Genomic DNA, 12,293 nt, shown 5'->3' with positions numbered 1-12,293 from the left:
TTTATTATTTTTTATACTTTTTTATTGTAATATATGCTGAAATTTGTATACATTTTTTAAATAATTAATTTATAGTATAATATTAATTTTATTTAATTATATATATTGTGTGTGTGTGTGTGTGTGTGTGTGTGTGTGTGTGTGTAAAATTTGTGCCTTGCGTTAATTATATTTTTTTAATTAAAATTATTCAGATTACATGCGTTTTTATTTTTTATTTCAAATTTATTCCAAATTTCAACATCAAGGATTTGTTCTATTACACAGTCAAATCAGTTTAAAGAAAACTATCAGAAAATTGTCCAATATCGCATTTTGTTATACTTCAATAAAATTTCTGTTATACTACAATAATGCAGATTTCTGATAATCACAATCTTGAAAACATATAGAAACAAAGTTCTAAAATTTTCAGATTTTTTTCATTTATCTTTTATTTTCTCGAAGAAAATATATAATCACCGATTTATAATGCATTGCTCAAATAGGTATAAAAAAATGATTAGAAAAATTTGCGTATCACTTGCGTGCTTGACTCAAATTCCTCAAATTATTTTTTATATCGTGAATCTTATTATTTTTAGTATATTATATATACTACAAATTATATTATATATACTACAAATATTTATGTATATGAATCATCATAAATTTCTCTTAACAGTCGATAATATCAATGCTCTTCAATTACCTTCGGGCTTTAGTTTAGACGGGATAGACGGGAAAATTTTCTTTATTTCGACTATGGTGACTAGATATTCTAACGAATATAATTTCCGACAAATTACGATAATCCCCAAGATTTTATTAACATGAAGGAGTTATCTCAACAGTCGTCAACCTGAATCTTTTGAGACTTTTCAGAAGTCGACCGACTCGAATGACAAAATTCTTCAAACTGTAACCTAACCTAACGTCCGTGGGATCTATTCGGCTTTCCGATAAAGGATTAAAGATCCCAAGATGTACAAATTGATAGTCAGAACGCTCGCCCGGGAGGGCGCGAACACGTTGGGGCCCGTAAAACGCACCCCGATACAACGGGGCCTCGCGAGGACGCAGACGGAGACGGAGAAGCCGGGCAAAGTAGCTAACCTCAAAAGGTACTGGTTCGCCAAGTACATAAATTACATCAAGAATTACGAGCGCACGCTGGAGCAAAAGTTCCCGCGTACGATGCGGGTCTACCGCGTGTTCAGCGACGGCAGCAAAGACGTGTACACGGACTTGAAAAGATTCGTCGCCGCGATAAAGAAGCAGGGCTCGTACGGCGTAGACAGCTTGACGCGGGAGGAGCTGCAGCTGATGCACACGATGCCGAGAGATCTGCGAAAGCTCTCGCCGTTGTTCCTACTGTCGGCCCTACCATTTACGAATTACATTATTTTCCCTCTAGCCCTATACTTCCCACGCTATCTACTGACGTCGCACTACTGGACGCTGCAACAGAAGTTGGAATTCATGCTCTCTGATCATAAGAGAAGATTGAAACACAACCGGCCGTTGTTCAGATGCATGCAGGCCGAACTAAAGAGCATCAAAAACGAGGCGTTCAGGATAAAGTGGCGAGATGCTATAGCTTGCCTGGGAAGTGGCACGCATCCAACCACTAAAAATATTATAGCTTGTTCCGAGCTCTTTTCAGGCTCGCCATATTCCCTCAGTAATCTCAAAAGAAAACACCTGGTATGTCTATAAGTTGTTATTTTTGAATGCCAATTTGTGCTTCTTTGAGATTATTTTAATACAAATACATGCTTTCCAGAAAGAATTATTGGCAATACATGGCATGCCAATATGGAAACCTTTCAAGAGGAAAAGATTGATGGAGAGGGGTATGCTAATATTGCGGATGGATCGCGCTATCGTACGAGAGGGAGGAGTAAAAGAAATGCCTAATGAAGCAATGCGATGGGTAGATACTTTTCATTAACTTCACGCTTTTAGAATATTACAAAATATTTAGTATGAAAAAGTTTTATTGCAATTTATGTAATATGCACGTTTTCATTTTTATGGCGTAATTTAATTTTTTTTTCTTTTCCTGTCTTGAAAACTATTCTTTTAAAATGTCCCAATTAAAAATTTTGTTTTATGTAACACGTATAATATACAATTAATAAAAAGATATTAGAATTAGTTCACTAATCTGTTTTACAGGCATTATCCTTTAGAGGTCTGAATCCTGCAAATATGTCTACAGAAAACATGAGACGTTGGCTTGAACAATGGTTAATAATATCTGCATCTGTTGACCAAAATAATATATCTTTGTTATTACATAGCCCTATTTTATTAGCTTATAATCATTCAACAAATTGGATTCTTATATACAGTTGAAAAATCGGCAAAGAGAAAATTTTAAATTTCTTTAGCTTTTTTCCACAAAACATTTTATTTCTTAATAATATCACAGTTTTCGCAAATCTGCTTTGAGATTCTTAACAAGTTTAGCATTCTTTTGTCAGAATTTTTATGTTGTTAATTATTAACAAATTAATCCGTCATTTTTTCATTTGTGGGTATTGAACAGTATTTATATTATGAACGCAAGTTCCTTATATTTGTTGTTTATTATTAAATAACATGTAAATTTAATTTTAATTTCCGTGCAGTGACAGAAAAACAGTTACAATATAATATTCTGTACATGTACATAACAAAAATCTGATATCTATAAATTGTTACTTTATATATAAAAAAAATTTGGTAAAGAGAATAAAAACAAAAGGAGAAATTCAAGTATTCCCATTTTTAATTAAAATTAAGAAAAATTCAATTTGCTGTTAACTATATGAAAAAAAATTATATTAGGATATCGTGATATTGATGCCAAAAGAATACACGAATTATTTATACATATTTATATTTTTATTTATTTAAATACCAATAATACAAATTTTATTATGTATAAACGTAAATAAATATAAATATATATTCTACACATATGTATATATATATATATATATGTCATTATATTTTATTTATATAATATGATTCGTTATTTTGAGAGAAAACAAGAACCAATTTAGTATAAAAAAAAGAAGGAACAATGTTAGTAAAGATTCAATATTTTGATAAAAATTTACATATATAAATTTGTTATATGAATCTTCTTCAAAAGAGGAGTAAACTGTTTATCAGTTATATGTCTTATTTATTCATTTGTAAAATGATAAGCCCAAGGAAATAATATTCAATTTGATATAAAGGTAAAAAAATTTGTTATCATCTTTTCATTGTTTTCCTTTTTGTTAGTTTCTTTAAATTTCTATCAATTGTATAATGTATACAAACTTTTTACTCTTATCAGTTGAACATTTAGAGAATTTTATTGAGCTCTTTTGTTTCAATACACTCAATACACTCTATTTGTTTCATGTACGAAAGAAAAGCTGCTCAAAAATTTCATGTGTAAAATACATAAAACATAAATTTGTTATAAGGAATTTTGTTTATTCACAAACAATTGAAGAAAGAACTTTAAAAATTAACAAATATTTTATTTATGTATTTTTATAATATATATTTACAATACAATTTATAAATTATATTTGTAATACATTTATCCGAAATAATTGAATACTGAAGTATAACTCTTAAACAAATATTTTAAGTATCCAAATACCCAAATTAGTACTCGATGTATCAAAATATATCGAGTACAAGTACTCGATATATTCATAGCTATATATATGGAAGTTATTTACAATAAAATGTACGTAATAAAGCTCGTTATATATTTTATTACAAAATACGATGATAAATTCAATTTAATTCTTTTAAATATTATACGAAAAATCTTCATAATTTCATAAATAAGCATTAAAAGTGAGATTTCGAAATATATATGTTTTGATAGACATTAATTTAATTCAATTATGATCTTAAATTAATTTAAAAAATTATTAAAAAACAAATGTAAATATTAATCAAAGAGAATATTAATTAATAGAAATATAACTGCCAATAGAAATGTTCTTTTTGATATCAGATTCATAAATCGTCATCTCTAATTCATGTTTGTTCTCTTTAATTAAGGACTTATCAATTTCGTCATTTTGTATTTGTTTTCTAATATCGACAATTGGAATTTCCTTCTTTTTTTCAAATTCTTCAGATAAACCATTAGTTATTTCGTAATATCTTAATCTACCTTCGGAATTATCTTCCGCAGTATGTTTTTGTATATCATTTGTTTTGCTCAAATACTTGGCGTTTTTCTTGGAATTAGAGGAATGCGATTTATGAGGATAAGGACAACACTCACCTTTGCTGCAATTTCCTGATTTGTCAAATTCTGGACAAAGATACTCGTGACGTCGTTGGCACTGTAGGAGAACAAATCAATACTCTACATTTTACAAAATATTATTATGAGCCGTTATGACATCTGCATAAGGCATCTGGTTATAACTAAAATATAGTTTTCATTTTTTTAAATCTAATTCTATTTATTTTAGAACATTTTTTCCCTTTTATATTAGAATATGTATTAGAATATGTATTTGAGCCGTACGAATCACACGTATTTAATTATAGAAAAATAGAAATTTCTACTTTGGTACAGCTATATGCTCCCTATGTTGATTGATAAACATTATCAATCTTATTTATGAACATTACTTGTTCATACATATAATTTTTACTATCATAAAAATCCATGGCATCTCATGCTGTAATTAATCATCACTTGCGGCTCGCGAACAATGTAACTGAAGTCTCATTAATTAAAAAGTAATTGTATATGTTTATATATATATATATATATATAAATATATAAACATATACACAATTACTTTTTAATTTATATATATATATATATATAAAATTACTTTTATTTATATATAAATCTTATTTTTCTTAATCTTATATATATACATTTTTTGTAGGAGTACTTGTACTCAATTAAAATACAACAAAAATGAATATAAAAAACGCAGTTACCTTATTTCCCTTAGCACAATATCCTTGTAGAAAATCTATGCAGATTGGAGTGTTTGAAGATACTTTAACATGAAGATAAGGACAGGCATCTCTTGTGCAACAGCCTTCGAGAAAGTACTTGCATGTAGGCATTTTCTCAGGCCCAACGTCATGCGATAAAGTACATTTGTCTAAGAAACACTTCCCTTGCAGAAAACTGAATATATTTAAGAAATTTCACTGTTCAACATTTGACTTTCCAAATTACTTACGTTATCAAAAATAAATAATATATATTATTTTGCAATTTTTTATACTATCATATTGCAGTTGTAACATGTACTATACATGAAACTGAGTCTATGAGAATAAATATATTTGATATTTCAGATATTGACTTACTTTTTGCAGAGCGACACTTGCTTTTTATCATGCCGTTTAATGCACGATCCATTTTCATGATTTGGACAAGACCCGAATCGTTGAAAAATCAAACAAGGCTGATTATTCTTGTGCATTTTATTTCGTAAAATTCGTATGCTTCTTTGTTTTACTTTGTTGCTAGGAGAAGGAAAGTGAAGAAATTTGTATCAAAAACCAATAAATCCAGCTTAGTTCATATGTATTATGACTTGATATATACTGTACCTGATACTATTTTTGTAAGTAACTTTTGGAGATACATTGAAAGTAAGTCGTGTTTTATTGATATTTGTTTCTAATGTGCGATTTAAAAATTCTTTACCCAATCGTTGTTTTTTATTATTAATAGTAACACCAAGTTTATCATTCTTTCCACTGAATGATCGTTTCCCTAAATTTACAGAAAATTGATGAAATATATATTTATAAATTAAAGAACTATTTACCAAACAATGATAAAATTAAATATGAAACTTTGATACACATACGTTTTAACAAAGAATTTCTGCGAATTAATTTATTTTTGGAAGCCCTATAAACAATACCACCAATAGTAACAAGTTTTTTTGTGTCGTTTCTGTAAAAAAAAGTATAAAGTTTCCAATTTTATAAATTACTTATTTTATAATTCATTAGAATAACATTACATAACGTTACTTACACATCTTTCCGTATTTCTAAAAGACCGGTCTCTTTAGCTTTTGATATATGTAATTTAGTTCTATCTATTTTATATTTGGTTACTTTAGATTTGTTATTTATTACCATTTTAGATTTATTGATACCTGATTTTGAGACCATTTTTGTACCATATTTGTATTGCAATTTATTATTTATTAATTGTTTCGTTTTCATAACTTTCTGCGTTATTGTCTCCAATTTTTTATCTTTTAACTCTGCACATTTTGATGATCTACGTTGATGTAATGGAGAAATTCTTGATGCATTTTTTGTAGTAGATACTCTTACGAGTTTTCTACGTGATAAAAGTACAATGCTAGAATTGCTAGTCTTCCTAGGAGAAATCTTTCGATTATCAATATTTTTCACAAATTTCAATCTTGAGCAAACGGGACGTTCTGTTATAACTGATTCTTTAGAATTTGTTGACTTTTCTTTAGACGAGGACAATTTCTTCAACAATGTTGGATTAACATATATGGATCTCTTGACATTCGCCTGTACAGCACTACTGTCTATGTTTGTTTTTGTCGTAGTCGCGTTTGTTATACTTATATTGTTTTGTAGATTTTGATTTGCATTAGAAATGTCATGCATCATTTTTGGATTAATATGTATTAAAGGTTTAGTATGGATATTTGGATTGATATGTACCGTTGGCTTTTGTTTAAAATTTGGATTAACATAAACATTTGTGGAGAGCAACTTTGACTTTACAGCTGCGTTTTTAAATTTTGAATCTGCGGGTAGCATTTTAGAATTCAAAGAAAAATCACGAGATAGATCTGATTGAACTTTCAATTTCATAAATTTAAGATTCCTGTTTGAACGATTAGTTTTTTCATTAGACTGCAAAATTGTCTGTGTCTTTTGTTTGTATTGCTCTATTTGACCTGTAATTATACATAAAATAATTCTATATAATTCTACATTATTAAATAACAAAAAAAGATTGTTTTATCTTAATAACAAAAAAAAAAATAACAAAATTTGTCTCTTAAAATAATTTGTTATAAAAACTTTAAATATTAAAAAGAGAAGTGATTCATAAAAATCAAGTCTGGAAAATTTATTCTAACCTTATTAGTCTAATCTTAATAAGATAATTCACTATAGTAAATATTAACAAGCGTAAATATTAATACTCTTATCAAGATGTAAAATTTAACAGATTACAATTTAAGATACATATTATATGAAATGTCACGTTATCATTATTACGTTAAATCAAATTGTTTCTTGTCCTACCTACAAATGTTAACCTGTTAATAAACTGTTACCATTATCTTTGTTGTCATTGTTATTTCAATTCAGTTTGTTTTTCAAAAATTTGTCCTAACAAGAATAATTCTAGGTACAAATTGATAGGACGATGATATTTAAATCTTCAAACTTTAAATTTAAATAATTACATATATATATATATATATATATATATAGATCTAAATTTTGTAAATTTGTTGTATAATAAATTTCATAATTATCTTGTACAGTTACAAGAGATTTGTCACGAAAAGTATCACTACAGCTAAGATGATCAGAAATTGTATATCTATCGTTGTATATACATTGATTAATATTCATTTACATTCTGTTAAATGGAAGGGCAGATTTTGCTCGGTTTACACTAACAATTCGCTGTCAGATTATCATTAGCACGCTCTGTGGATTAAATGTTACATGTTTAACGCAACAGACACAGCTTGATGCCTAATGTGTCACAACACATTGCTTTAAATGCTTTCAAACTAATAAGCTAACATTTTGTAAATTAGGAAGTGCTTCTCATCGAGATTCGAAGAGAACGAATAAAACAAAAACAAAAATTTACTCATAATCCTTAATAAGAAAAGGTTATTAATTTACTTTCCAAGAAATTGCGAGCTTACTTTTTAAATAATGAATCTCGTTCAATATGTTGACTTCTGTACTTGCGGAAGATGGAACTCCCATTTCCAAAATTTCGACGATCTCGCTTAAGAAATATTGTTTTCTCGAAATGCGATCGTATCTTTGTGCAATTCCTTTTCCTCTTCTTTATTGGATCCTTTTGGGTTTGGGATCTTTCGGTTAATTCGATCACGAAAAAACGACGATATCACAAGCAGCTGGTTTAATGGAGACTTCACACGATTTGTCATCCGATATATGTATGTATGTATGTGTGTGTATATGATGTCTCCTATATCCAAGAATACATTTCTAAAGCAAAAGTATTGCTACTGAGAACTCCCGATCTACAATAGGTGATTTAAGCCTTAAGCTATAAGAAATGGACGAATCACAGTCAAAGGATAGAAGAATACTCGACTATGATTGGTCAATTTCTTATGTCTTAGGGTGCCGTCATATGCGGCGTAACTTGCGTAAGCGTAATCTGCGTATTCTAGTATTTTACTAAAACACGTTACGCCATTCTGAAAGCTTTCTTTCACATAGAGCGTATTTCGCGGAATTTCGAGAAATGCGTAATTAATACAATCAATTGCTGATTAGGGTTTCTGTTGTACTCTCTAACAGAAATGCTAAACTAATTTGTGATTGGTTTTTGTAATCTGCGTATCTGGAAAAGTATGCTTTATGGGGAACCGAACTTTATGTACGAGTATGTATACGAACAAGTCAAGTAGATGTGAATCTAATCTATGAGAATGTATTCAGGAGTTATTATGGACCCTGACCTGTTGTTATTAATAATATGGAAGCAATGCCAAAAGTGGAAGAAGATGAAACAATCTCAACAACAGAAAATTAGACGATATAATATTTTAAAATTGTTTGGAATATGGAAACTGATGGTATACCAACAGGAAAAAGTTCGTCGTAGAAATGTGGGTGCGTCCGATATTCGCAGAAAGACGAAGATTATTACAGGATGACAGTGACAATCGGGTGATACACGTTTGACCACGTCCTGATTGACCACTTACAGGAGCTGGCGCCTAGAATTTTTCCACTGTTCAAGCGCTGTGAGTGGCTGGTGATCAATCAGGACGTGGTCAAACGGGTGTCATCTGTGGTCAAAAAAATGGAATTTGAAGATTACGAAATATTCTACAATTATTGTAAAATGTCCATAGAAATGTTTAATTAAAGTTGTTAGATATTGTATGTTGGATCACGCGAAAAACATAAATTAATTAATATATATATATATTTATTATTAATTAATTTGATATGATGATTTAATTAATCATTACTATATTAATTAATTAACTTAATTAATTTCCTTAATACACTTACGCAAGTTACGGCGCATGTGATGGCACTCCGATTCCCCATGCACGTAACTTGCGTAAGCGTAAACTGCGTCATCCAATCAAATTGTCTCAGCTATTCTATATAAATCCGTTTAGACTCTTATTAGACGATTTGATTGGTTGATGCAGTTTATGCTTATCAAGTTAAGGCTGCATGGGGAACCACCCTAATTTATATAGATACGCTACTGTTTCTTTTCTCTAGACAATTCAACCAATAAGAATATAATAGAGAAATCCTATACATGCCTATACATTTACTTTTGTTTTTCTAGATCTGTCATGAAAGAAATTTTACCGAATACTCCAGTATTATGTCAACGGTAGTTGCGAAAGTGTTATACGAATATCAATTAACATAACTCAACTTGATATGATTTATCTTGCATTTAATAAAAATATACATACACTTCGATCATTTTATAGATGATGGATTTAATGAGTAACAGATTTAATTATGTACGACAAAACAGAAAGTTATCTATCTATGCTTTTAATTGCTTTTTTTCATTTCGAACGTTTCTCCAGTTTTTCATCACCACATGATGCATAAATACGAGTTTACACAAGTTGACACATGTAATCACGTCTATCATAGTTTACAAATTTAGTACAAAAATATAAGTAGATTTATGTGGCTGCTAAACAATGGAGGATTTTGCAGATAGTGTAGCTAGACTTTGCATGGAAAAATATAACTTTCTAAAAAAAACGGGTAAACCCAACGTTCACGAATGGACCGTATTATCTGGCATAGTTTTGAAAAACGCTGATAGCTCATTGTCTCTGGTAGCACTCGCCACTGGAACAAAATGTTTAGGAGAATCGGAATTAATGAATACTCAAGAGGAAAAAGGTTCTCGATTGAGTGACTGTCATGCAGAAGTTCTAGCTAGACGTGCATTTATACGTTACTTATATGATCAAATTGATTTGACTTTGAACGGCTCTGAGAGCATAATTTTTTCGCGGAATCACGAAAATAAGATAGAATTAAATAGTAGCATATCATTTCACTTCTTTTCAAGCCAAACGCCTTGTGGAGACTGTTCCATTTTTCCTAAACAAGAAATAAATGATGAGGATGACATGCCTCCATGTAAAGTCAGATGTGTCAATGAAGATATTAATGGACGCATAATCACCGAATCATGTCACAAAGATATATATAGAACAGGTGCAAAATGTGTGAAGGGAGAGGAAGCGCAGGATCCCCATTTACCTGGTTTGGATTATCATATCGTAGGTCCTTTACGTACAAAACCAGGTAGAGGAGATCCCACAAGCAGCCTATCTTGTTCGGATAAAATAGCAAAGTAAGTTGTAAATTATGTTTGTAAATAGATATTGCAAAATATTAATATAAACTAATAATACATCACTTCCTTTGGCTTAAGATGGCTTTGTCTTGGTTTACAAGGATCACTATTATCATTGTTAATACCACCAATAATGCTAGAGAGCATTACAATTGGAGGTTGTTGTCCGTTTTCTCTGGATGCCATGGAACGTGGACTTTATAAGAGGTTTGATAATAAAGTAGTTAGAGTTAAAATTTTTCAAACAAAAATTAGTTTTATACACAAGAAAGGACAACAAAGGTTACATCCCTGTCCAATAAGCATCATATGGTGTGCTGTAAGAAACAGGTATCAATATAAAAATATTTGTACTATGTATCATAGTTCATATCAATATCACTTATTTATATGCGACTTATGTACTTTGCACATTACAGTGCACTAGAAGTGGCAGTCGCGGGCAGAAAACAGGGAGTAACGAAAAAGAGAAAAGGTAGTAATTTACTTGTAACCAGACGGATGCTTCTGCAACGCTTCTTGCAAATTTTTGATAAATATCAAGATTACTATAGCGAAATAAAACATCCGAAGAAGATTACATATTACGATTGGAAGCAATGGTCAATAATTTATCAAAATAAGTGGAAACAATTAAAGTGTGGATCATTCCATAATTGGCCATGTAAAACGGCACATTTACAACATTTTGTATTATGAAGTTACTTCATAAATGATTAAATAGCTTTATGTATATAGAATGTATTAAAAGTAAGAGAAATTTATATACACACGCGCGCGCGCATGTATGTGTGTGTGTGTATGTGTGTATGTGTGTGTGCCATTTAGCTTCTTTATTTTGTACATTTTCCTCGGAGAAGACGTTTTGAAACGTCCTCTGCAGCTTATGCAAGATTTGATATCTAATAGAAGAATTCGCTTTTTAGGGTTCCTAGTAACACTTTTGTCTCTAGAACAGATATCATATTCTTCTATTGGATATCAGACATGGTATATCAGGGGGTCGATCATATAACTTTTCTCCTAGGGCGGAAACGTGAAAAGTGAAAAGTTTTACGTGAATTTACGATTATGTACGATTTTGCAGGATCATGTAACTCTCTCAAACGTGACAATGTGAAATTTTTCACGTGAACTTTTTCGCCATGTATCTTGGTGGCGGAAAGGCGAAAATCTAGGGAATTAATAAATATGCTTCGGAATTAGAGAAGATTAGGGCTGCGTTAGGATTAAGTGTACATAGTACATATACAATTGGTTATTAAAAGATGTATATAATATTGTAGCAATAAAATAATTTTCATTAGCTATAAAACCTGTATAAAAAAATGTTTCATGATTTCACTTTCCACGCATCCAAGCTACATAATCGCTGTACGTGAAAAGTCGTTTCACGTGAAATGTCAAGATATAAAAAATGAAAAGTAAAAAAGTGAAAAATTTCACGTAAAGTTACATGATTGTCTCGGAAGGTGTATGATCACGTGATCGATACGCAGAGATGAAAAGCACTGACATGGAGTGCCTATATTGGTTGTACTGTGTTATGTAGTTATGTCGCGCTATGAGTTAATTATCCAAATTTCAATATCTACTACGTAAATTGTTAGTGATGTGAGTGTTCACCTTTAAAAAATTTCAACTTTGATGACATATGTATCGTATACATATGTATACACACACA

The 12,293-nt window shown here is 30.1% G+C and overlaps 3 protein-coding genes across 4 annotated transcripts; 2 read left to right on the top strand and 1 right to left on the bottom strand.

The window, feature by feature from the left end:
• The first annotated feature begins 684 nt into the window (after positions 1-684).
• LOC105425528 (LETM1 domain-containing protein 1) lies at positions 685-2,858 on the top strand. Its single transcript, XM_011636347.3, has 3 exons — positions 685-1,686; positions 1,766-1,915; positions 2,161-2,858. Exons 1-3 carry the CDS (start codon positions 964-966, stop codon positions 2,338-2,340), a joined length of 1,053 nt encoding a protein of 350 aa, XP_011634649.2. The 5' UTR covers positions 685-963; the 3' UTR covers positions 2,341-2,858.
• Positions 2,859-3,482: 624 nt separating this feature from the next.
• ZC3H3 (zinc finger CCCH domain-containing protein 3) lies at positions 3,483-8,192 on the bottom strand. Its single transcript, XM_089083635.1, has 7 exons — positions 7,920-8,192; positions 6,011-6,923; positions 5,838-5,926; positions 5,575-5,740; positions 5,329-5,487; positions 4,948-5,143; positions 3,483-4,331 (listed from the first exon to the last, which is right to left on the bottom strand). Exons 1-7 carry the CDS (start codon positions 7,981-7,983, stop codon positions 3,945-3,947), a joined length of 1,974 nt encoding a protein of 657 aa, XP_088939761.1. The 5' UTR covers positions 7,984-8,192; the 3' UTR covers positions 3,483-3,944.
• A 1,365-nt stretch (positions 8,193-9,557) lies between these two features.
• LOC105425530 (Adenosine deaminase, tRNA-specific 1) lies at positions 9,558-11,349 on the top strand. 2 transcript variants are annotated; one of them, XM_011636349.3, is made up of 4 exons: positions 9,558-9,869; positions 9,955-10,606; positions 10,688-10,939; positions 11,029-11,349. In XM_011636349.3, exons 1-4 carry the CDS (start codon positions 9,833-9,835, stop codon positions 11,306-11,308), a joined length of 1,221 nt encoding a protein of 406 aa, XP_011634651.2. In that variant the 5' UTR covers positions 9,558-9,832; the 3' UTR covers positions 11,309-11,349. The 2 variants fall into 2 exon arrangements, with proteins under 2 accessions (XP_011634651.2, XP_025073647.2); XM_025217862.2 differs by having other exon boundaries at positions 9,558-10,606.
• Positions 11,350-12,293: the final 944 nt, after the last annotated feature.

This window comes from Pogonomyrmex barbatus, unplaced genomic scaffold (assembly GCF_055798465.1).
Source record: "Pogonomyrmex barbatus isolate J1 unplaced genomic scaffold, ASM5579846v1 scaffold8, whole genome shotgun sequence".
NCBI lineage: Eukaryota > Metazoa > Arthropoda > Insecta > Hymenoptera > Formicidae > Pogonomyrmex > Pogonomyrmex barbatus.
The sequence above is the reverse complement of the archived record's forward strand: the minus strand, read 5'-3'. Positions and strand labels throughout refer to the sequence as shown.